Source organism: Athene noctua, chromosome 4 (genome assembly GCF_965140245.1).
Source record: "Athene noctua chromosome 4, bAthNoc1.hap1.1, whole genome shotgun sequence".
In the NCBI taxonomy this organism is placed as follows: Eukaryota; Metazoa; Chordata; class Aves; order Strigiformes; family Strigidae; genus Athene; species Athene noctua.
In genome coordinates this window covers 13,966,961-13,994,236 of record NC_134040.1, presented here as the reverse complement: position 1 = coordinate 13,994,236, position 27,276 = coordinate 13,966,961, and the positions used below count along the sequence as shown (strand labels likewise).

Here is a 27,276-nt window from a genome sequence, read left to right as displayed (position 1 = left end):
TTCATCTACTGTTATATATAGTTTATCGTCTGTGTAATATAAAAATCCTGCACAGATCATAGACAGAAATATGTGCAATGTACATGTCTATATATAAAGCATCTTAGATTGCCTTTATAGTCCATGGAGAGAAATAGGCAATTGTAGGACAAAACTCACAAAGCCTGTTTAGATATCTACTTCCAGAGAACAATCATCACATAATGTTACCATTCTGTCCAGAGTGAGATGTCTATATCTCACCTCTGTTAATGACATCTACCCAAGCATTGCAAATGCGTAGTTAGACGAATTCTGCTGTTTTCATCTGAATTCCTGAGATAGGCTGTAAAAATAGAGAGGATGAAGATGGTACAATCCAAACAACCCATCTGAGCAAGCAGCACACTCTATATAGATTGTTTAAATTTTAAAAATGTTGGAAAACTGTGGGAAACACAGATTTTGAGGATTTTGAGCCTCATAGGACACACAGGTGACCTAGAGGGAAACCAGCCTGTATGCCAGCACTGGATTTTTAGAAGCTAACAACAGTATTTAAACTCCAAGTCAACACTGCATATACATGTGAATAGTCTACAGGTTTAGAAGATGGCAGGTAACATGATAACAACTAGTATAGTATATAAATAGTTTACATAATCCCATTCACCTTTCTCTCACAACTTTCTCCCTCTTTATCACTTGTTTTTGTTTTATAGTCCTGTTTTTCCTTTGAGGAGATAGCACCAAATATACATATATATTAATTTTATGTCCTGTTTTTAAACTCAGTCTCAACACACAAACTTCCAAGTATACTACACCAGAAAGAATGGTTCAAGATTACTGTAAACATATTCGGCATCTATCAGCCTTCCATTACATAACAGAAAAATGTATGCAAAATTTATTGTTCCTTCTGAATTTGTCTTTTTTCATACGTAAAAGATACATCATTATTAGAAGCATAATTTGCAGAAGTTACAGCTGAAACAGAGAACCCCAAAGGTTAAATCTCTCAGAATACATGTATTACAGAATGCAGAGCAATAGAAAAGCACCACCTGGAGGTCACTGGGAATATACTATGCAGAACACACTGACAACAAGCACCCATTTATGACAAAACGTATCTTAAGCTACCATATAGATATCATCTCTACCTTCTTCACTTCCATTTTTTCCCCTCTTACCCCATTCTCCTCCCCTCACACTCTCCAGGCTGCTAATGCTCAACTTCACAGAGAAACTCTTCAGCAAAATTAATTACTTTAAGCACGTTACAAACATTTTTTGTTTCTACAATCTAGATTCTTCTCTTGTACTTTGCATTCTAGAGCAAAACAGTTACTAGAGAAATATAGAATCTTACTATTTATGTATCACATACAGAAATATTTCGCTAACATGACTAGCATGAGTTACAGTTTTCAATTACAATTAACTTGGTATGAGTAGATCAAAGGATGTACCTTCTTTAAAACGGACTGGGTATTTGTCCTTTGAAATGTTAGTTGTTTCAAGTCATTATGTCATTTAGGCCTCAAGACCCTTGAATATTTAGGCCACAGTGGCTACAAGTGTATTTACATTGTTTAAAACAGAACCCAAAAATACACAACTTGTGTGCAGCACAAAACCTGCTGCCCCGCAATTATCCTAAGAAAAAGTTAGTAAGCGCTCACCAGAGAAAACAGGACAATTATATGAAATTTTACCATTAACTGAAGTAGAGTTTTAATTGCAAGCACTTTTTGAAACAAGCACTGTTCACAACAACAGAAAAGCATGGAAAACCAAACGTTTGCTCACCTTTGGAGGCTTCAGACTTTTTCTCTTTTGTTTTTTAGACCGCAATAGCCGTTCCCTTTCCTAGAAGAAAAGAGAACATTTTGGTATGGATTTCTTCTAAAACATTTAGATATATCTAACACGAAGAAATTTCATTAACATTTTCTTAAAATCTATGGTAAAGCTAACAAAAAGACAATGTCTTTATGCTTTTAAATAACGCCATGTTGATATAACACCACGCTGTAATGCAGCTTTATCCCTTTAGCAAACAAACCTTCAGTCATATACTTTACACACTTGATGGAAAGTTGGCGAGAAAAGGCTTTGTTTAATACTGGGCACAGATATCTGACAGTTCTTTTCACTCTTTTACCAAAAAGCTCACTATGGAAACAGAATTCACATTCTCACTCTGATGTTCAACCATCTTGAAACAGCACGTTGGTAGCGAAAAATAAGTCCAGCCTTAGTAATTACAAGTCATTGTATCAGGCATACTTTGATATACAAGCATGCATATGAAGATTTAGTGTTACACGTGACTTCTCCTTGTAGGGTAAAAGTCTCAAATCCAAAGGCACTCTCAGTTTGTGTCAACCTGGTGTCTTTTTTCTACCATGACTTTGGAATAAGATCACAATTATCTATATCATAACAGGAGGAAGTTGTCACTGGGCAAATGAAGGGTTTATGAACATTTAAGTTCAAGAATATTGCTGTGAATTCCAAAGGAGGAAGCAAAGAAGGTAAAAAATGCAAAGGAACAAGCAAAATAAACCCCGACAACGCAGGAAGCAGGTGATCTGTCTCCTTGCCCTTTTGCTGATTCTTCCCTTAGCTCTGTGTCTTTGCTTGCAGCACCTCTATTTTTAAAAGAATGATAGCAGTTCCAAGTGCTTCTCTAGCAGTTATTGCTCACTGCATGGTATTATTCTATTCAGAGTTATTTGGTTTACTTTCAGTTCAGAAACTGGACAAATAGGAAGCTCTCAGTGGAAATAACAATAAATTAATTTATCTTTATCAGAGCGTTGTTCCAGGAATGAAGTTTTGGAAAATACGAAATAATTCAGAAAAGCACAACAACTTATATAGCACCTTTAATACATGCGGTTTTCAAAATAAGGAGAAGTAATGCCTGCCAAGGTAGAATGAAGCAGGTATTTCAAGCTTCACAATAATGTAATGTAATGTAACGTAACGTAACACAATATATTAAGCTAAAGCTAAAACCACACAGTTGAATCTTACAGTTAGAGAAAAATGCTCTCTCCTCGGGTGCCTACTTAAGGCACAGTCTCTGCTTTAACCTGGGTCTCCTGCATCCCAGGCAGGCGTCCGAACAGTTGGACTTTCCTGAGCAAACACTTCCTCGTCTTCTTATTCCCTTGTATGAAGACTGCTCAATTTACTGTCAATAATACATCAAGCTACCAGAACAATAATAATGTCAATTAAAAAACACCATTTGCTGAATCACTAGCAACTTTTGCAGTCATCTGAGTTTATCTTGACAGCTTTCATTTTAAGAACTGACCAGAAAACTGCTGTTGTGGGAGAACTCGATATGGTGTCAGCAGCATCAAAGATATCCTACAAACAATACTGTTAATCAATTCAGGCGCAGCCCTATTGCCTAAGACTATTGTTCTTATTTCTGTGTATCATATTGGTCTCAGCTGGAGTTAAGCCGATTACTTTTGTATTAATCAAGTATGTGACGTGGGTCATTCTTGATAATTATGATACATTTGTATTCTGTAGCAGTGTGGTTTGAGCCATAAGAGAGCTAAAAAGCATAATGGAAGTGCAGAATCCCACTGCATTCATACTGAAGGCAAAACATCAATTAGTTTGTACTGCCAACCAAAGCAGTATCCTAGTTAACAATTTCACTTATTTCTGTGAGTGAAGAAGTATCTGTAAATAGGAAACAAAGCAAAAATGAAACCATATTTTTAAATATTTATTTATTTTACTTTCACACTAAACAGAAGTTAATACTAGTTAACCAAAGTCAGGATACAATATATTTTCTCAGATTACTGGCTGAGACAGGAAAAAGAGAGTCCTTTTATATCCACTTTACACTGAAATATGAGGTTGTACCTGCCGTATACTGAGAATTTAATATCATGTCATAGTCCCTGCCTGTACAGTTGTATTTGAAAGGTAAAGCAGCACTGCTCTGTGAATCAGACCCTACATCACAGTGTCTGAGGAACATCCTACTGCTTGTAACACTGACACTGGGGAATGAATGCAGACATCAATCTTTGGCACTGATTACAGAGAGAAATCCTGGGTCAAAATCTCAGAGGAACTGCCAAGAATAGAGACAATGATCCAGACAGAGCAAGAAATACATCTTGTTGGTTTATGGTTTTGGATTTTCTATTTTTATTTTTAATGCTGTATTGAATTATTTAATTTATTTACACAGAATCATCTTAAATTCGTTTTATTATTTTGTAGCAGGCAGTAGTGCCATTTGAGATGCTTTAGAATAGTCTGCCAGATGCTGCTCCAGAAGGGCAGGGGTCTCTCAGCAATGATATGTTGTTTCTGCCAGCACCAGAAGGGTGTATCATACATTTCATTAAATAGCACGAAACAACTCCAACACAACTCAAAACAGTTCCGATCAAACAGTGCAAACATCTATGAGCATCATCTTAAGTGGTCTTAACAGTCAGAGGGTAGCAGCTGTGCAATTCTAACCTTAAAATATTCTGCTACCTTTGTTTGGATGAATCATACATGTTTCCCTCCATTTGTTAGAGACAGCTAGTATGGGCAGCTCAGTTAGAGATGCTTAGTTAGATGAAACAAATGCCATCCTGCAAGTTCCTTTCCTTTAGGAGAACTTCTAGATCAGGAGAGTGACTAGGTTTGCACCAGGGTCTACATTCAACACATTTCAGTCATTAGATTTTGAAACGTGTCCTTTCCTGCAAGTTCTTCAGTTGTTGACAGCCAATTTTGTAAGTAAGGTGGATGGACTGATGCACTTATTTTCACAAGCAACTCACAATAGGTAAATATTTTATAATACAGAGATTCATACACATTCCAAAGAAATTCATTCAGTCACTGAGAAATAACAAGAACCCTTTGATGCCAAAGAACTATTTCTGTATCACTGCAACAACTGGAGTTAAAATACTGCTCTCAAATATTTAGTTTTCCTATAGATGTGTGTGCATGCACGTGTGTATACCAGTCATAAGCATTACCACTGTGAGATCATCAATAACATGCTGCTGTTCTTTGACTTGCAGTCTAAGGAATTCAATTTCTTGTTCCTCTCGTGTGCTGCTGAGATCGTTCAAAGATGTGTGCCTCTTCAGTGCTGGTTGTGCAGATAACTTCTCTTTCTACAAAAATTAAAATAAAATTTAAAAAATAAACATAAAGAACATTTTCAAGTTCTTTTACTGGAACAGTAGAAAAATTCTGTGTGATGTAGTAATCAAGAATTCTTCAGACTCATCAGTGCACACTCCACTACAACATCAGGCCTCTTCCAGAAAAAAAAAAAAAATAGACATTCTGTATGCCTCAGTGTTAATATCTCACATAAGTTATTTTAAAACAGTCAAAGAACACAGTCTGGGACAAAATTAGCAGTCAGGTGAACTCAATGATCTACCATAGTAGAGCCTTTGGCACATGCACTCAAATTCAGTTCTGACTTCTAATCAAGAAAGCAGCATTTATTAAAGCTGACTTTCAGTCATACATTTTTATAGCCTCCAAACACATTTTATCTATCTGTGATCCTTTCCCTTAATCAGTGTGAACTGATGCAACACAAAGCACATGCCACTCTGAATTTGGAGTACAAATATTCAGTTGAAGTGGATGAATTTAAGACTCAGAAATGTCTGTATTAGAGTGAAAGCCTCACAAGTACTTACACCTCAAAAGTAACTGTATGCAATGTGTTCTTATAACATGATGTCAGAGATGATTTACTTACCAATTCTACATTTTCCCTTGATAGATTTTTTATTTTCTCTTCCATCCTCTGGATACATTGCAACATATCATCATTTTTTTTGCTCATCCTCTTATTTTTTTCTACCAAAGGCTTCAGCTGACTTTCTGTCTCCCGAGAACGTTTCAGCTGCAAATGGCAAAGAAACAAAGTTACCTGTGTTTTAGTTTATAGTTGCAGAAAAGAAAAAATATGTTTGTTTTCAGTTGCCTTCTTCCTTCATTCAGAAAGTTTAGTTCATTTGTTAAGTATAATCTGATATAGACTACCAATGAACTAAGAACTACAGGAGTCCAAACAAATAAGAAATAGCATTTTTGTACAGTCTACAAAAACACGAACTCCTGACTGGATGTTGCTCTTGGAAAACCCTTATGATGATTCATAAAAGTGTTTTCTTGATAAACTAATGTTGTTGTATATAAGCTTCTTGTAAGCAACTAGGTCTCTAGGGTAGTCATTTTCACTGTCCCTTAGTAGGAGTAAACTCCTCCTATTCTGCTTTAAAAACCCTCTATCTAATGTGTAATTAGAGCAATGAGAGTTAGCTGGAGGGCACAGATTCAATCTCAGCATTCTGCTGACATTTTCAAGCTGCTCAATTTTGTTCCTGTGGTTTAATGATGTTAGACAATTATGTGAAGAAAATTACTGCTCTTTCTTGCATTTGCGTTTATTCAATATTTCACTAATTTTATTTCATTAATCCTTGAGCTGTTTTCTTTGTAAAAAAACCTATTTTTTCATATCAAAAGATTTTTCAATTTACTGAGTTTTAACTGTAAATGAGAAAAAGATAATCTTTCTCCTGAGGTAATTTCACTGAATATTTCGTTTTCTGTTTCATTCTCAGAAGAACCACACAAGCTTACTGATATTATGGATTATTGTCTCACACTATGACAAAACCTTCTCTATATCTTTTCCAAGATATATTTCTTATGCCTCTAGGTCACGCACCAACAGCACTTGACAGAGCCATACATGTCCTCCATCTAGAGGAACACTGAAGGATAGATGTTGCAGTACTTCAGCATTCTTCAGGGATGTTTTGAATGACTTATATCCACAGAAAGGATTAGAAGGCTGAATTACCTTGACTTTATATAATGCACTCTTGAAAAAAGGCAAGATGTCCTTGAGAATATAGAGCAAATTAACTGTAGCAGTAGAAGTGGGGGAAAAAAACCCAAAACAACAAACACTCAGCACCTAGGCAAAGTAGGAAAAATGGAGAAGTGTACCCAGGCTAAAACACATGTTTCCTTACCCCAAGAAACTTAAATTGTTGACGAGGAATCAATTTTGTCATATGAAAGGGCAGTTTAGGCTATACATCTAAAGAGGAAAGGTTTAAAGAAGACACGATTTTGTTCTCAAAGCATCCAATTTTAGTCTAGCATCGTTCAACTGACTTCACTTATCCATATTCAGCCAAAACGTTAGACAAAAAAATTTCAAAGATAATCACTGAGAAGACATAAGTAAATTATGTCCTTTTATCTTAAAGCAAAGCCTTCATATCTCAACATGAAGAGGGAAGTCTGACAAAGCAAGGAGGAAGATGCTTCACTCATCCATAGGACTGCCACATGGCAAGAGTGTCCTCCCCTTCTGCCCTTACTATACATAATAGCATTACTTTAGAATCAGATACATAGGTTGCCTGAGGGAAAATTTGTATCTGATTAGAAGTAAAAATCTTTTCTTCTGCAACTAGAAAGAGGGCATTACAAGAGGATATGTAAAAATTTTTATTGTTAAAACTCACCTCCCATTGCAGTCAATGGAGTTTTAATGTTAACTGCAGTACAATCAAGTAGAGATGCAGGCTAATAAAATTAATTCTTGAAATTCTTGTCATACCCTTTATTTTGTAAGTTACTATCACTCTCCTAGGATAATTTCACCTACTTAAGAGATTTCCCTTGAGTAATGGCAGATTTTTCATCTCCAGCACAAGAAAGCTTTTTTAACGCCTAGCTAGCATGAGCATGTCACAAAACCAATGTCAAATTTCAAAAGGATTAATAGAGTAATTTAAGTGCACAGATTATGCATGTTTTACTCAACATCATTACACAGTGCCACAGGCAAGCTACCAGTCAATTTCATTATGACCACCTCAAAATAAATTTTAAAAGTCTTATTTTTCTGGAACAAGAGATATTCCATCCATGTCTTTTATGTTCACAAAGTGAATTTCTATAGAAATCTATGCTATATTTAGATATCATTGATTGACTCAACCAGAACTAATCTGTAAATTATTTATAACACTGACTTTCCAACATTAAATCTTTTACCATAAAGATGCCCTCCCAGTCACCATCTGTGTTATTACTAATTAATTTACCAGTTCATTTCTTTCATCTGCTAAGAGAGTATTTCTGTCTTCCAGCTTCCTTATTACAGCATTCAGTTCAGCGATTTTTAACTGAAATCTCCGCATATCTCGTTCATCCAAATGCTGCTCCTTTACATCAAAAACATATAGATATATAAAATTACCTTTTAAAATATATTTTACTATCCATAAATTTAATATCATGGTTTAACAAGTGGATTGTGTAAATTTAAAATAGACTCTTTACATCAATATCTGGAAAACTTATTTTAATTAACTGAAACAGTGAACAATAGCATCCTGTGGAAATGCTATACGATATACTACATGAAAGTATCTACTTATGAAACGTATGTAAAAGTTAAGACAATTAAAATATAAAACCAATTTTTTAAAGTTAGATAAATAATATTTCACCTATTACTGGTTACTTCTCACCAGATTTATTACTATCAGCTAAAAGTAAAAAAATCTAGTGCATAGGAGAGATTAAAACTATATGGCACAGTTTCTGAAAAGTATAGTATCTATTTGCTATTGGTTAAAATAATTCTTAAAGTTCTGAAATAAATAGCTAAGAAAATAGTGGGGTTCACAGCTGAAGCTCACAATGTAAATTCTAAAAGTTCTACATCCACAGATTTTTCAACTTTCTTTGAAATTCAAGAGATCCAAGGAGTTTCTAAATCACCAATCACCATCACAGTGCAGTGCAGGGCTATTTATTGTGAATTAGTCCTTCTAGTATTTTAAAAATAACCACAAAACCAATGTGAGCATCCAGGCAGCAATTATCCTGTGTTGAACATTTGAAGAAAACACAATTTTCTTACCGGGCTTCCCATCAGTTCAGTGATATCCCCCACTCCTGCAGGAAGTTCTCTCTTAGGGCTGCTGTGGTATCGTTCTGCTTCCTTCACTTGGACAAGCTGTTCATCCAAAGCCTCTTTCTGAAGGAGCAGTTTCTGTGTATGGCCTGCCTGGACACCAAGGTCTTTCTCCAGAGCCAGAATCACTCTGTCTTTGCCTTTTATCTCATCCATCTGGAAAGAAATAAAGCAATGATGTTTCTGTAACATCTCCAAGTGTTCACTGCATGCATATCCACAAACTTGCAAAAACAAAGTTCTGTTTCTTCCAGAACTATACCAGCATCCAAACTGTGGTTGCTAAAAAAAAAAAAAAAAAAAGGATGCATCTCTTCTGAAGCCTTTTCCCCTCCCCGTAAAAAAGTTTCAGCCTTCACTTCATCATGAGTTTTCTCAGTGAAGTCTCAACTCAAGAGACAAAAACAGATGCAAACATACACTGAAACAGAAGACACAGCCACTGAAATGATCCACTTCATGTGAGGATACACAATTCTATAACCAGAAGAAAAAAATCTCCCTTCACTATATTTCAGAGAAGACAAAGGGCTAGTACAAGATAAGACAAACACACTCTTTAAAACTCACCTGGGCTTTGTTTTAAAGCTTGAGCCATACACATTCACCCCATGTTGACTCCCTTTTTTTTAGTGAAAATCACACGTGGTGAATCTCTTCACAGATATTTAAAATTAAGTAGCATATACACGCACAAACATTTAAACTTAAAATCATAAGTATACCTATGTATTTTATGTGACCTTGTTATAAGATTCAAACGAGGACTAGTCTTTGTATAGAAGAAAAAAAGCAAATGCACACAGAGCATTAGAATAAAGGGTAGGAAGAAATAGTTCTTAAACGCCATCTATGGTTACTGAACTGTGTTGTTCATACATCTCCATACCAAATAAAGCATACTGCTAGCAGTGATCTATTGCAGCTCTCATAGGATTTGTCCCTCACAGAATCAGTGTTAAATTCACTTTGGTACTATTCCAAATGCTAGAGGAAGTGACAATCTGCCGCAGTTACTATAGAAACAGATTTCTTAACAAGAATGTTAACCATTAACAATATATTTATTCGAACTGTGCTGCATCTCCTTCAGTTTACTAAATTGCTTTCCTGGACAACATAAACCCATAGAATTTTGGAAATAAGGCTACTATAATTTTATTTGAAAAAAAATAAAATAAAATAATGTTGTTCAATCATACATTTATTCTTTCTTATAGTCCTACAACCACAGAAGTCTTTCTTGTCAAGATGCACACACAAAAAAAAAAAAAAGAAAGAAGAAAAAAGGCAACATTAGAAGTAACTTACAGTTAAGTCTGAAAGTGAGTGATGTACAGGATTAACACAATCAGATTACATGATCACATACAGTTTACTTCTTCAGGATTCTTGCACCACTCTTTTTACAGGCTACAAAGCATATGAAATTAGTTTGCATACAGAATATGAGTGGCAGAAGATGGCCTGGCTGAACCAAATCAAGTCATAATTGGAGATAAAAAGGTCGGATTTTAAATGAATACACAGGGCTAGACTACTTTTAAGTCCCAACTGGAACTGATAAAGCTGGGTTCTGATGGAGATTTCATTCCTGATTTGGGAAGGTCACTGGGTCTCAGTTCCTCATCCAGTAAATAGGTATAATACTTCCAGTACATTAATTCAGATTTGTGAGACTTTCAAGTATGCCAAAAAGGGCTTGCAGGAAAAGAATGCAGTTTTTATTAATGGAAGAATTTGCAACATGCAGGGTTTCAGAGGGACTGTGCAGTGAACAGCAATGACAAAAATTAAGCAGCTGCCTCATTCACTGAATGCTATCTGTCATGCACCCTGATCTATCAGGGACCCCTTGGGAGGAAAAAATGTCATGTAACTAAATACTCTGGACAGTTTTGCTTTCAATTACACGAGTGTTCACACTGAATATCTATGTACTTGAGACAGAAATCTGGCCTTGCAAGGCATATATTTAACAAGGAAGAACCAAGGTTACATAGGCAGTCTTGATTTTTGTTACCCAATTAGTAGCACATTCCATACTCCCTATATTCTCACAATTTAAAGGATAAATGAAATTATATAGGCGTTAAAGTTGGAACATAAAAGAAAGCAACAATCTCAGTGTGGACTTGCTATTTGCTGAACTGCAGCAGATCGTTTGAAACAGATGTGACCAGTGAAATCACACTCATTTCACCCTTCAGACACGCTTATGTAGATCAAAACACACAAGCTCACTCACATCAGAAAGAAATGCCATGAAAGAGTCGGGGTTAGGGGAAAGCAGCAAAGAAGGCAGAATTCCCCTCTGCTCTTCCTACTACTACTGGTTTTTCTACCATAAAATTTACATGTGCTGAAATATTCAGGAAGAAGAAACACCCCATGTTTCAGTCAAGTAGAAAAATTTCTGAGACACTGATAATAATTGGAAATAGTAATATAATAGCAATGACTGCATATAATTTTTTATTTTGGCCTTACATTTTCAGTTACAGGTAGGCATTAGAGAAGAAAATCTCTTACTCATGTAAACAGATGCAAATACATGCATACACACACAAATACGCAGAAACATTGCTCTTTTTTTATAAGCACAAACTAGCAGAAAGAAGAATTTTTAAGAAATTTAGCTCAACTAACTTATAAACTGAGAAAGATTAATAGAACTGCAGCAGTAACACTTCTACCTTAAGCTCTGTTTCAGAAGCCTGAGGCACAATACAATTCTCCTTTCCTTAAGGGGACAGTTAAACTTTGGATTTCTCCAATTTAACTGTATCAACCCAGTCAATGCCTCAATTTTCTTAAATTTACCTCAATGCCTGACCCAAAGATTTACCATCTTTCTTCAGACTTGCACACTACAGAGCAAACTTATTCATCTTCCCTGTCTGCTTTCTTAGGAGAGAGTACAAATTACTTCAGAGAGGGGAAAAAAAGGAAGATAAATATTTTACAGGGATGCAACATCCATTTGGGAGACATGGCAGGTCAAGAGGAAGGCAGTCAAAGAAAGAGGAGGTACAAGACTAAGAAAAGGAGATATATGCTTCAGGTTTAAACTGAATATAAACTGACAGCTAAAGAAGAAAGATCAACCATTCCCAAAAGACCTCAGTTTAGCTTAGTCTTATGTATTCTAATAGTTGTGAATTCTCACACAAAGTCTCCATGCCTGGTCTGTACCACTGGAGAACTACTCTCTTCTCAAATTCTTGACACATTTGGTTATAAGAAGGAAAATAAGTTGGCAGCATGAAGGAAAGCAACCTTATGTAATTAGACCATGTATTACAGTCTTTATTTTAGTGGGGAGAGGAGTATCTTCCATTAGGTAAATGAAATTAAAAATAAAGTAATCTGAGTTCCCTGATGCTTGCTATTTTGATCAAATACACGTGAAGCAATACTGTCATAGCCAAGATTGTCTAGGAATCCATATGGTCCAAAAGAAAACAAATATTTTTATTAGACCAAGTGACAGAGTTGGAAAGAAACAAGCTTTCAGGTACAGAAACTCTTCAGCAGATTAAGAAGCTGTATGCTTAAAAGCATTCTATTACTACAATACTCATTCACCAGAGCATACAGAATTTGTTACTTTACCATGCATAGCATTGCTTTCTTTTTCATGCTTTTTAATGTCTGTTTTACATCACCAGGGAACCATCTCCAAACTACTCGTCACTTTTACATACATAGTTGTTGTCATCTGTTCTCTCCCAGGTGCAATCTAAATACATCTAAAGACCCTTTTTGCCTATCAGCTCTAAAATCCATATCTAAGTTCTTTTTTCATGCTTTAGCCATTGAAACATTCTCTTTTCTGACCTTAAATGCAGTCCTGCCTGCTCACTATCCAATGTGAATGCTGCTGTTAATGATGCTCTTTTCAACCACAAATCTTTCATCTCTGGACTCTCTAAGCTGCTTTTCTTTTTACTACATTGAACAACAACAAAAATCACTCATTTTCTAAAACGTTCACAGCCTAACTGGAGTCCATTTATCCCTTCTCTGGTATTAGGGTGCTGTGTCCCCTCCTCAATACCAGCTTGTCATACATGCAGTCATGCATTTTCATGTTTTCTCCCATGCCACTGTTTCTGCTTGAAGAGACACTCCACAAACATCTATTTAGCTACCTGACTGACCTTCCTCAGATTCCTCTTATTATCTCTCCCTTTCTATGACACCTCTAAAATACAAAAGGAAACGATGAAAAAAAATGTAAATACTTAACAGTAATTACAGTGATTACACTGCTGAGATCACAATCTATTGCCTGGTCATTGAACAGGATACCTACACTAAAAAATTCCTGAGAGCCTAAGACATAGGAGCACATCATAGAAACACGGGAATTTCTCTACGGGAAGCGATGCAGTATGTCAAGGCCAGTACTGAGCTGAAGCTAATAAACCTGGATGGATCTGCTCTCACCTCATAATTCATTCCCTAATTCTGAGCAAGCAGATGCCTTTCCATTGTGCTCCTCAGCCCCTCGCAGCCCACAGAGCATGTGCAGGACCTGCCATGCTAGGTGCCTCTAAGAGGTGTCTGCATCTCTGGCACAACATAGCTCAGACAAGCAACACGGGGCAACTGAAAGCTGACTGCACTGATCTCCTACCACTGCTTTTGTTTATTCCTCCCTGTACTGCTATTCATTTGAGACCTCTCACCAAGATACAAAGGGCAGAGACCAGCTTTTCTTCCAACACACTTAGCACAATGAGATTCCAATCCATGTGCTGGGCTCACAGGTACGTTAAATCAAATGTATTACCCCAGAAATTCCTTCCAATTGGCTGCTTTGATTTCAAATTTGTTCTCAGGTTAAAACAAGTTTTCCTGCTTTTTGCAGCTACACAATACAACTGGGTCACATGAACTCTTTTATGTTCTGTTTTGTATGGATTTTAAAGCATTTTAGAATAGCCACATTTTTCTTTATGCAATTAAGCATGGTACAATTCAGTACAGTCTGTGATGGGAAGGCTGTAGAGCAATGTGACATTAGAACACATTTTCGGTGACATGCTTTGAAAAGAAAAGTAGCAGAAATACCCTCTGAAAGAGGATTTTAAAGAAAATAAGATCATCCACAAGCAGGTGCAGAGGGAAATTACTGAGAAATCACCTTGGATAGCAAGTAGCTCTGAAGCTCTTGGTTAAAATTACAGCTTTCTAAAGTATCATTTCTTAATAAATGGGTTTTGTGCTGTCAAATGTTAGGTGCTGAACACAGCAATTACCTTCATTATATCAATGAAGAGCTAGCATTTATAGCCTGTGTCAAAATTACACAATTTCCTAAGAACAGGTATCTAACCACCTCCTAACAGCTAAGAGAAATGAGCAGAAAAAAAAGTCCTTGAATAATATTTATCAAACATGAAAGAGAACCAAGCCAGCAATTGGAAAAAGTATCCTCTGCCAATTATCCCACACTTCAATAGCTACAGTGAAAGAAAGTCAAGACCTTTGGGGGAACTTTAGCCTCTCACAAAGTTAAAAGAGAAATTCCCAGGGAATTAAAAGCTAGATCTATCAAGCAGTGACATACTCAGTTTTCAAAGTGGAAAAAGCCAGCTGCTGCATTGCCAAGTTTAAGACCTTTCTCTTTACCCATCCTTATCAAAGTTATCTCCTAACCAACTGCAGAACAAAATTCTACGGTGCTCTTCTCCAGAAGAAATTGAATTAATCTTTATACTAAATGCTTGACACTGAAAATAGGGATATCTTGACAGAAGAATTGCTAGTTACTAGGAAAACCAAAAAGGAGATGCTACTCATAAATGGTTAAAGATAGAACTAAATGGCATTAACACCTTTTACATTTGTAACGGGACACTAAAACCTAACAAAATCCCAAACTGAAAGTCCACATGGAGGGAGGAATTAAAATATTCCTGCACTGTGCATAGCATTCTCTACACCAGGCGTGGCCACACATTTAAATAAATGTTTGCTGCTTATTTAGGAACCTTAGAGGAAGAGGGAGAAAAGATGCCAGCCATCTAGTGTAGACATAAGGGACATAGACACAAGTAGATGGAATTTATTAATTTCATATGTAATTTTTCTGAACCAACAAATATTTTTTTTCAATAGCTTTTCCCACATATTTTTTTAAAGTGTGTAAATCTCATAAGGAAGGCATATATTGAAAGTTTAGATAAATTATACAAGAAACACAGAACGGGCAGACAATTTCAGAACTTACTGATAGAAGATTTCTCACATCTTTCTCAAAAGCACCTTGCATTACTGTAGCTGACTACAACCTCTACTACCGGATCTCTCCTGTTACCTATTACAAGTGTTCATTGACAGAGCAATAATGACAAATACTCAAGAAGATGGAAAATGTAGAAGGACTATGTAATACAAACGTAAGGAGATTTTTGTCTGGGTGTCACACCATACATAAGTTTTGTGGTTTTTCAAAACTGTTCCATATTTTTGTAAAGAGCTATAAAAGTCAGATTTGTGACCTACCTAACATAATAGAGTCCTTGGAAAATACTAAGAATAAACACAAAATGCTGAGCCTGCACTATAAAGAGGTTTCATTAGATCTGCTTGATTCAGGAAAAAAAACAAGGCCTGGGTGGAATGCTGCCCTGTTAGCTCCTGAGAGGACAAGCATAAAGCTCCAGAGGACAGAAAGCAAAGTATTATTTGCAGTCCTAAAATTCTGGATGTGGTGGAAGGGTCTGTGCAGAAGATTAGCTCAGCCTTGGAATGCAGCTGAAACACGCATCTCAAACAGATGGCAAAATCCAGAGAAGCAGCCTACAATTTGATATCAGCAGCTGTGTGTGAAATACACACGGGTTTAAGCGGCTGGTAAGAAGCATGCTACAGCAGGCTCTACACAACCATGCACGACTGCACACACTTGGATGATTCATAACTCAACTTTTCCATCTCAAAATTCAAGATTTTGGGTAGGAATCAAAATTCATGCATATGTGCCCCTCACAAGCAAAGTGAGAAAAGCCAGGCTCCATCCTTTTTCACTCGGCAGCAGAGGACATAGAGTGCCCCTGCCAACAGCCAAATATCCCTCTGCACCAGAATTTTCAGAGAAACAAAAGGTCTCTGCATCTCCCCCGCTGCTGAATGTAACCTAAAGATATTAATTTCACTGCCTTAAAATGGCAAAATCTTAGTAATGGGAATGCAGGAGAAAATGAATGTTACTAGAGAATAGTTGCCACCACTGTAAAGGATGTTATTTTAGGGTTTGGTGGAGTGTTAAATTTTTGCTCCTACTATTTTTCAAGTTCTACTGAAAAATAATTGCTGAATCTCTTGGAAGGTAGAAGTATTTTATTGGTCATCTAAATTTTATCCCTTAAAATGTGTTCTTCCCTTGTTTTTAACAACTTCATCAACTGCCTAGATGAAGAAATGGAATGCACCATCCCCGAATTTGTGGATGATACCAAATTTGGAGGAGTGGTTACTACACTGGAGGACAGGAACACTGTTCAAAGGGACTTTGACATGTTGGAGAAATGAGCCAAAAACCCCTTGTAAAGTTTGCTTAAGACAGATACAACAGCCTGGCCCTTGGAAGGTTATATTCCTGCAACAGAAAAAGCTGGACACCATTTGAAGTTGACAGTTCTGCAAGGGGGAGAAAGAAAAAAGAAAAAGGAAAAAAAAAAGGAAAGACCTTGGTGTCCTGGAGGGCAAGCTGGATATGGGTCAGTGGTGAGAGCTTGCAATGATTGAATTTAATTTGATACTGGGCCAAATCAGGAGTGTAGCCAGAAGGATAGAGAAGTGATTTAGCCTTTTATTAAGCACTTGTGAAACTACACCAGCAGCAGCACAGCCACTTTTGGGCTCCCCAGCACAGAAAAAATAAAGGTATTACCAAACTGGTACATGTGCTATAAAACTGGAGGAAGGACAGTAAAACCACTATGGGGCTGCAGCATATGGAATTCAAGGGATGGGTGAGGGAGCCAGACTTGCTCAGCGAGCCAAAGAGACCAAAGGATGCATTCCCACTGCAGATACCCATTCAACTATCTAAAGGGGGATACAGGGATGAACAAGGCAGATGTTTCTCAGAGATGCACAGCAAAAGGACAAGGGTAACAATCAAAGGTTACAGAAAGAGGAAGAAGACATTTTACAGTGACTAGACATAGGGGCAGGTTTTCACAGAGACTCTGGATCTCCATCTTTGGAGATTTTCAAATTGGACTGGAGGAGGCACAGTGCAAGTTGATCCAACCTTCAAGGCCGCCCTGCTTATCAAGCAGGATATTGGACCAGATGGCCTCAAGAGGACCACCTGAATTTCTGTGGGATTGTATGATACTGCAGTTCACATATGGAATGCCAATGTAAATAATACACTAAGGACTTAAAGGGAGACAAACACATTAAGAGCTGTGCAAGGTTAGAAAATAGTAACTTTTGAAGGACTTGAGTTGAAATTTGGTTTTGTCCTGAACTGGAACATTCTAAGTCTTAATTTTGAAAAGATGTTACCCCCAGTCTTTCAGAAGCCTCTGCTTAAATCATGTGTTACACACAGACACCAAACTAAAATATTTAATAATAAAAAAATCACTATATAAGTGGTATATAAACATATTCTGTAAGAGAGCTTTTTCCCTGAACAGAAGTTTCAGTGAAACTTCCTTGATTTTTACCTTTAAAAACTGCTTAATCTATTAGTTTTCAGGTACTGCATTACATATATTTGGCAAACACCAAACAGAAGCAGCGTTTCACACTGGAAGGAGTTTTGAATTGCAACTAGATAATTTGGACTAAGGAGACTAAGGACATTTAAATAGTGTATCTATCTTCATGAAACATGGCTGATCAGGAACTTTTGAAAATCACTCCTCAAAACAATTTCTTTTACTTTGATCCTGTTAACAGCAAAAGGATTTTTTCCATTCAACTATGAACCTGCAGTAATGTCACATTACTCTTTAGGCAATTTTTATGAGGTTATTTGAGAATACAATTGAAAAAAGCAAATTTAATTCATTTGATGTACGGTGTGTCCTCTTAAACATGGATTTTATTGTGCACTTAATAAGATCAGTGGAATCTTTACACTGATTTTGTGGTTAAGTGGGACGATTTTACATTAAAATGAAAGAAGCCTTTCAACTAATTTCAATAGAAGCTGTTTAGGAATATTTAGCAAGACCATTTGTGCTAAATTTTAAAAAGATCAAATGGTATTTATCTGTAAAATAGGGGAAAGGTTTGATGTTAAAGACATTTCCAGTAGAGCAAACAGTATTAACTGAAACCCTCCACCACAAAATATAGGACAAGTGTCATCTTTTTATTCCAAAGTTTAAATATTATGTTTATATTAACAGTGTCTGACAAAATAAACAGTTTCCTTCTCATTCAAGAAATACTATATATGAGTAAATCAGTAATTACATAATTCAATTTACTTTTAATTATACAGTTTTTACATATGTTTTCCAAGGCAAGCACTGTAAAGTGTCCATTGTTCTTATCTCTGCCAAAACAGTATCTAGAGAAATGTGCCTTGCAAAGTAAGGGCCTTCTTACTTCTTACACTACAGTGTCCAGGTAGTCCCAGAATGAATGTAACCTCCAACTAACACGATATGCTGAATGTTCATGCCCTCCTTCACAGCTGTACTGATAACAGAATAAGGCCGGTCTGTTTCCAAAACACCAACAATTTGAAGATGCTATGTCAGCAATTTCAGGCAAAAGAGAGAAACTTTACTTACCACTGAAAACTAACTTTAAACCTGATTTTAAAATCAAATAAGTCAGCTAAATAGCAAGTTTAATTGAGACCTAGGAAAAATCGACTGAAACAAACCGTTATTTCATGTACTTTTTTATATTTAGTTTAAAACACTAAATGTCCTCCTAGTACAGTTCTGCTCTTCAAGCTACTTCATAAACACAATCTAATAAAATCAATTTCTCTTCACCACTAATCAGGTATTAATTTACCTTGTACCAGCCTAGACCCCACAAGGAAACCAGACATACTACTTACAGGGATTCCATTAAAACAGAAGCTTGTTAACATAAAATTATTTAGGTGTGTACATGCTTGCCTACATGGCCCTCAGTTGAATGTATGCTTCAGGGCTGTTTATACTGAAAATCCATGAATGAAAAAGTAAAATTACGATTTTGTATATTAAAAAAAAAACCAAACCAACCCCGAATCATAAAAACAGGCTTTAACATTTTTTCTTCCTGCAGATTATTTTTCAGTTTACTACTTCTGATTTTTTCTTCTGTTTTCCAATGTTATTTCCATGATATCTGAATCTGTATCAGCATAGGTTTTTTTACAGTGACAGAACAATACAACTGTTCAGACTTAACTACTCAGAAAATATTGGCTAAAAAAATTAAGTAATAGCTGTTCTTGCTTTCTTATCTTATTCTCCAAGTTGTCTCTTTACTTTTAAGACATCTGCTTCATTTGCCTCTCCAGTTTGTTACTAGCTATTTTTACTGTCAGTTTCTTAGCTGTCAGCACATTGTGCTGATGCATATATACAACAAAAATATTTTTTCTTTCTGGGGAAAAAAAATCCTTGTCAACAAGCATTCCTTAAATTAATTAAACCATTTATATCACTGTTATATTAAACCAATTACAGGAACTGACAAATTCCAACATAATTTCATACTGCACAGAGAAAAAATGTGTTATATTTTTTGCCAAATAGCTATTTTACTTTCCCTTATTAGGCACTAGGATCTTGCCTATTCAATCTTGTTTGTATCAAGGCTTATTGGATATTTTTCATGGCTCAATGCAAAACTGTGAACACAATCTCAAAATCGATTAATCATATTTCTAAAATACTGACATTTGTACAATACAAGCATGACTGTTTACGTACTCGGTATGCTTGTATCCATAAATTCATAGACAATGGATTTTGGTTTTTTCCTTTCTCACTATGTTTTTCTTTTTGATGACAAGCCAAAAATTGCAAGATTTTACTCAAATTAGTCATGGGTATTACAATCAATGGTAAAAATATTGGTGGGTTTTTTCAATCTGCAATATCTAAATGAAATACATTTGAAAAACTAACCTGTGATCTACAATGCAAAATAAATCAGCCAAGTCTGACAAGAGAATCAGACACTCCATCCTGAACTACTCCATCTGAATTTGAATTACAGTATGGCCAGCCCAATTAGGCCATTAATACCAAGGATGTTGATTTCTTAATAGTGCCATAAAACACAACACTGATACTAAAATGCACATTTATTGAAGGTCAGTTACAGAACAGTGCTGATACTAATAACACTGCCTGCCACATTCTTGTCACTTTATCCCACAGGGTAGGAACTAAACCAGCCGAGTACCTCAAATCTGCAGCTGATACAGTTAATCTGAAATTGAAGCAAGCATCCTTTGCACTAATTAAATGGGGAGAAGAGGAGGGAGGGAAATATCCCAATGATTTGATTATATAATCCCACTTGCTCTTCCAGAGGAAGAGAGCAGCATCTGGGAACCCTGCAGTATTTTTTACCTCACCCCAGATTTAAAGAGTGCCCTGTGCAATAACAACTGTCTAAATCGCTTTGAATTCCTGAAACACTTCTCTTTCATAAAAACAAACCATACAACTTAATGAAAAAAATTAAATTCATTATATGAAATGAGTCAAGACACTACAAGGCAACACCAGGCTCCTGATTGTTTTTCCTCTGTAATTCTTTGGGGTGGGGAAGATACGAACATTTCCAGTGAAAGCCCATGAGGCTGATGGCAGGCTTCCTCTGGGGCTGGAAATAGGAAACAAGTTATCTACACACTTTCCCAATACAGTCACCCTTTCAGATGTACTGAGTAACAGAGGCTCTATAAGGCTCCAATTAAAATTCTAAATGACTCGACAGGATTTGTGACAGACAGAAAACCCTGAGTCCCCTCCATCATCACCTTCACACCACAGCAGGCTGAAAGCTTCTACTCTTTCAAGAGAAGAGTTAAGCATTTCCTTTACAATACCACTGAAAGACATGGCATAGGTGTGTTTACTGTGCCAATTTGGGATGACAGAATTTGAGGTGCACCGCTATGTGCCTCACCTCACCATTTCTTGGTGAGGTAACCTTCTCTGAGAGGGTTAAATTTATTTAGAAACTGTTCTCTAGAAAAACACATGCCACAATCTAGAAGCCTTCTCTCTTCTTCAACACTTTCTCAAATTCCCTGTACTTCATAGGCATGATTTTAAAATTCTACATTTATAATATGGAACAAAATATGAAAGAAACTCCTTACAGAAACTTCATGTTGTCAGTCTTTGCAGTGGTCTTTAATTAATCAAGGAAATTATACCCCTGAGACTTGATCAATGACCAATTTATTTGAAGCATAAATATTAACCTCATTAATTAAGAGCTTGCATTGTCTCAGACAGAAAATCACCACCATTAAACAGATACTACGCTTTTGTATCTTGCCCTCACCATTATTTTTCCTAAGGCATACAAGAATTAAGAGGACATACCTGTGTAAACACAAGCTGATAAATATTTTTCTTAAGAAAACTGATGCTTCATTCCATTTAAAGTCTGTACTTCTTGATATATTATAAATATTATGCTTGTTATAATTCTAGATTTTATTTGCGTAGCTATTGTACTGCTAGTTTAGGCAGATTAACAATCAGATATATACATATGCATGGAAAATATCACGGTACAAACCAGAAGTGTTGTTTGATGATGAAGTCCCTAAATGTACTACTATGTACAGCCCATCTTAGATTTTTTACATTTTACAAAGCTGAATAATTTGAAATATTTAAGGCATCCGCTGTCCGGAAATATTGCCTGTTTTTCAATTTTATACAAACAGCATAGTCTGCCATGTGTGCCAAAGTCTTAGGGTTTATGAAGCGTGAAAAAAGCCTGCTGTCTCAGGCCTTAACTTTTCTGTTGCAATAAACACAGAAATTTAAAAAAAAAAATTAAATATAACAATGCTTAAAATCAAATGACCTGGATAATGATGCAGAAGAAGTAAAGACATTGTCTTTACTGGTTTCTCCAACATAAATATAAATGCCCTCTGAAAAGTTCATTTTGTCATCTCACAAAGGTGTTGCATTGCCAAATGAGCAATGACTGACTGTCTTGGTCAATGGGACTTCGTAAGGAAATACAGTTGAGCAAGTGGGAAAAGGAAAGTATTTCTTTGATCTGTTGGGAAAATTCACCCTGGAAAGTTTTGGTTCACTCATATTCCATTTGGTGAGACATAAAGCTTTGGATTGGGTTGGGCTAGCCATAGAGCCAAGGTTCATCTTCGCTGTAAGGAGGAGAAAGCAGCAGGAATAGTGGCCTATTGTAGCCACCAGCACTGATGAAAGATGTCATTGCAAAAGAGTGATTTGATATTTATGGGCACATAAAGCAATATACTGATACCTGCTATAAACTGAAATAAGCACACGTTACTTAACGAACTTACCAGCCTGCGGATCTCTCTCTCACATTCCCGCTTTATTCTGTTAATCTCATCCTGATGGGATTGATAAGCCGTGCGCAGGTCAGCAGCCTTCATTTTATCCGCCTGCATAATGTTGTTCAAAGCTTCTTCAAGCTGCTTTTTGCCAGATTTCAGCTCCAAGATCTCCTGTTGCAACTTCATCCGTTCACCATCGAATGCCTTGCGAGCCTCCTCCTTTGCTTCACTCAGCAGCGCCGTCTTCACTTTGTCAGCTGCCCCGTCCCGCAGGACATTGACTGTTGACTGCAAACGCTGAATTTCACCATCTTTGATTTTCACCATTCTTGCTACCTCCTGCTCATGCTGCCGGATAAGTAGCTCTCTGACACTCTGAAGTTCCTTCATTTTCTCCTCGTGGAGCTTGGCTTTCAGTTCAGAAACATAAGCGGTGTGCTTGTGCTGCTCCTGCTCCCTTTCTTGCTTAACCTCTTGGATTTTCTCTCTCAGTTTGCCCACCTGCAACATCAATATAAAAAATTGATTAACAAATGTTACCACACTTTTAAAAGTCACCAAGGGAGCTTTTCCTGAAAAATGAATAAAAATTCATCCTGCATATTCAAAACCAAAGACTGCATACCTCTCTCTCCAGTAAACAACTAGAGAACTAGGGCTGGAAAAAGGCCTTGTGTGTGTGCAGGAATCTGCTATGGGGATGTGCAACTGGCAGTAAATTCTCACAGTTTTAGGGAATAAAATAAAACTGAGCAGTGTTCAATCCAGTTCTCTCACTCCAGACTACTCTCATCCATAACCCCTCTACTGCACCTTACAAGATGGAAAATGAACCATAGAGAGTTTGTGTTTATGATGGCAATACATTAATTTTGGATTTCCTAATTTCTTAGGTACTTTAAGGAAGAAAGTCCTTACTAGATAAAGCAAAAGAATTGGCCTTCTGAAAAATCAAGTCTACTTAAGCAGCCTCAGACAGGACACCCCAAAACTGAGACTATTTACAGTCCCCAGACACCAGAAAATACAGGCCAGTGACTCTAAGGGTTGGGGAAGGAGTATGGGAAAGGTCGCATAGCCTATTATAGTAATACCCACTGTGATGAAACCTTATAAAATGATGCTCAGCAGGCTGCATGGAAAGCAATGCTTTTTCCAAGTGGAATTAGATATTAAATCAGAAGGGGAAAAAAAAAAAAAAAAAAGCAAAAAAGAAGGAGAAAGGTTTCCTTCCCTATTATAGTATACCAGAAAGGCTATAATGTATTTCCTCATGCGTAGTGTCAGTAACATCTTTCTACTATCCCTATCACTGTGACTGCCAAAATATGGGCTCTATACATGTACTTCTCATCTAAAGCAAAGTCAGAGGCAGAGATTTCAAAGACTTATGTTTTAACCTTGAGTGGCAATACAAATGTACATACCACAGTGCTTCATGGTACATGGAGGCTACTGAGCAGCAGGATGTTGGACACTGTCATAATAATCCTAGACTGCTTGTATCTGTGCTATACAAAGCTGAGATCTGTACTCTTACAATGCATTTAATTTATGCTAAACTAAACCAGAATTGCAACTTGCCTCAGATTAGTGTGGAAAGGATGGGAGATCTTTATTAATATTCAAACTATCATTTACTATGAAGGTATAATTAAAAGAAACTATTTTTTGCATGATTCTGGGTTCTACAGTCAAAACAAAAGGAAAGAGTTAATTAAAATCAGTAACACTCGTTCAGGAAAGGCCCAGAAACCTTCACTATTTTGTTCATTGAAAATAGATTGGATCTAAACTGGTACTTTTCTGTGTTTGCTTTAGGAAAAACGGGACATCTTAACTCAAAAGCCTCATATATAACACATCCAGTGAATCCAAGATTACTACTTAATTTAAGAGTGACCATAAAATGAGATTAACATGTTACTCATCAAACCCACATCACTGACAGTAGGATATCCAGAGTCTGAACTTCACCTGAAGTCTTCAGACAGCAGGGACAGCAGACTTTCTCTGTGCAGAAGGTGTTAGGATCCTGTTATTTCCAACAGTCACTTTGAGAATTAACCAACTCAAACTTACGCTAGATTTTAAAAACTGAAGTAAGACTAAATGAAAACAAAAGGGAAACAGGCTGGAGCGGAAGAGGAAGGAAAATTATCTACATTTTCATGATACACTGTGGACTAAACACCAGCTGGGAGAGAGCTGTAATTACAGCTGTGGAAAAGGTAACAGCTCTGAATCAGACACCATCAGAAGTAGATTTTATTGCACAGATACTGTTACTCTATTCCAGGATGATTCAGATAACATATCTTTATGAAGAAAGATTTATTTATTTATTTTTCTCCAAAAATGGTACATCTGGCTATTGGATTTTATCTGCAGGAGATACCCCTGTGTTATTTCTTCTGGTGGGATGGCATTTAGTTCCAAGCCTATTGTGGATAGCACCGATTTTCAGTGCTTGTATTAGGGTACCCAATTCCATAGGATAGTCTAAGACTCTCCCATCCCTGTCCATGGGGGTTGCACTAGAGTATCTTTAAAGGTCCCTTTCAACTCAAACCATTCTATGATGCTGTAACAAAGCTAGGCCGTTTACTCACCTGTTTACTACAAGTGGATGAGTTTATAGATAAATTTGCAAAAGAACCAACACTCATTATTTACTTAAATCTATTAGTTATTTCCTTACTAATGAGCAAAGAAAATTGAAATGAAGCTGAGCAACAAGACCTAGTAATAATAACAGAGGAGAACAAACTGTATAATTGAATATATAAACAAGGTTAATATACCTCCAGAACTACAGTAATTTAAAATTAGTCATATTGCACATAAAGCATGCAACTGAATGGTGGTTTTAATACAATACATTAATGAATGTGACTTCCTAAAAGCATTTTTAATATATGAGAAATAGATTCTGAAATTTTTGAGAAGTACTGAGTTATACAAAAGAGCATACTTGCTCAATTTTTTCGTCTTTCACAGAATTCAGTGAAGGCAACATCTATATGCATTGTTGCTAGCTGTGAGTACACATATTAAACCACTCAGAGTAACTGAATATTATCATGTATCAGTCAGTAGTCATTTTACTTAAAAGCTTCAGCAAGAGCAATGAAAACAAGAAAAATAGGAACCCTTCTAAAACCCCTGGATTTTTACACCACATCTTAAATGCCTATCACTCCTCATGACCCAGTAAAAAAGATGTATCATAATTCTCAAGGTCTTTAAAAAGTCTTTTCTTGTTACTGTTTCTTGTCAGAGATGATGGGAAGTTAGATCTGCCTGGGCTTCCTGGAAATCCATCAGCTGTCCTTCCCGCAATCCCTCTGTCCATTTCTCCCACACATTATGTGGATCTGTACATGTCTGGCTTCCAGAGCAACAGACTGAATGAAAATAGTAGTGTGGCATTTTCCCATATGCCAAAGTCTCAGTTTCAAAAGAGACTTAAACTTTAAAGGAATTTGTCTTTTTTTAATTTCTGACTTTTTTTTTTTTTTTTAATGAAGAAAGCTGTTCTGTTCATAAGCAGAATATGAAGCATAACCAAGAAATGAAGCTAATAGGGAAACAAAGTCAGGCAGAATATCAGGGCACCAATAAAACAGTTATTTTCTGCATTTCTAAATTAAATCTTCAATAATCAGTGCACATTGATATAATATTGTTGCAGAAGCTAGCTTCACGGGAGATGACAAATGTCTTTTGCTTCTTCCCTTTCTTATGTCTGAACACTGCCTGAAGAATTTTCTTTGAAACAATACAATTATATTATCATAGTTTATTTGCATCTGGTGTTGTTTTCTTTGACAAGATACTTTGTGCACTCGAGACAGAAATATAATAATTCCTTTTTATGTACTGGAGTCAATGACATAATTTTAAAATCATGTATTTCCTAAAAGGCAATAACCTATTAAGTCATATATGTTTCCAAGTGCTACCGAACTACTGCCTGTAAAAATGTTATGGTAAGAACTTACTAAGGACTACCTCATGTTTTTCCCTTGGATTTAAATGCTTTTAATTTATGTTTTCAATTTATGGCACAATAGTCAGTCACTCAGGGAGTGAGGGGAATACTCTCCACACAGCTTTTTGCCAGGAACTCAGGTAGGCAATTTCTTGCCAACTGTGAAAAATTCAGGTTACTAGGAGTGAGGCCAACAAGCAAAGATGCTAATGTTTATTTTAAAAACCAAATGCAATAGCAACTTCCCTTCAAAAAGAACAAAAAAAGTCTGTATGCTTTGCTTTTTTCTAAAAACACATTTAAATGCTACTCCTATTTAAGCACACTTAGTGTCATCTACTGTCCAGCCAACAGCATCCTTTCTATTAAAATTTCTGCATGCATTGGATCATGCCATTAAAAATTATTCACTTAGGCAAGACTGCTGCGGACATAAGCAAAGATGTCACTATGAAAAGGCAGCCCTAACACTGGCCCCATTTTTAGCAACACAATATCCAAATATTGGGCAGGAAACTTATTTGTAATAGCAACTCAAGATACAAAGTACTTGTTATGATTTGCAGAGTTCAGTCTATTTAGCATCTCCAACATCTAAGGACAAACTTTTGAAGTTTTCTGTTTGTTTGGGTTTGGATTGGTTTGTTTGTGTTAAGTAATGAGTTTCCTTTCCTGAAAAGTTCTCTATTTGCCTACCTCTCTTCAATCTCCCTGGCCCACTCCTCATGGATTCCGAGAAGAAATTAACTGGACAACATT

At 36.4% G+C, this 27,276-nt stretch overlaps 1 protein-coding gene across 2 annotated transcripts in view; it reads right to left on the bottom strand.

The window, feature by feature from the left end:
* JAKMIP1 (janus kinase and microtubule interacting protein 1) overlaps positions 1-27,276 on the bottom strand; it is a 158,444-nt gene that overhangs the window by 51,676 nt on the left and 79,492 nt on the right. Inside the window, exons 4-9 of one of the 2 annotated variants that reach the window (XM_074904494.1) lie at positions 22,530-23,024; positions 8,957-9,166; positions 8,133-8,246; positions 5,759-5,905; positions 5,013-5,153; positions 1,795-1,854 (exon numbers count right to left, since the gene is read on the bottom strand). In XM_074904494.1, coding sequence (XP_074760595.1) covers positions 1,795-1,854; positions 5,013-5,153; positions 5,759-5,905; positions 8,133-8,246; positions 8,957-9,166; positions 22,530-23,024 — 1,167 coding nt within the window. Of the gene's footprint in view, positions 1-1,794; positions 1,855-5,012; positions 5,154-5,758; positions 5,906-8,132; positions 8,253-8,956; positions 9,167-22,529; positions 23,025-27,276 lie in introns of both variants that reach the window. The other variant, XM_074904495.1, reaches the window with a different exon arrangement.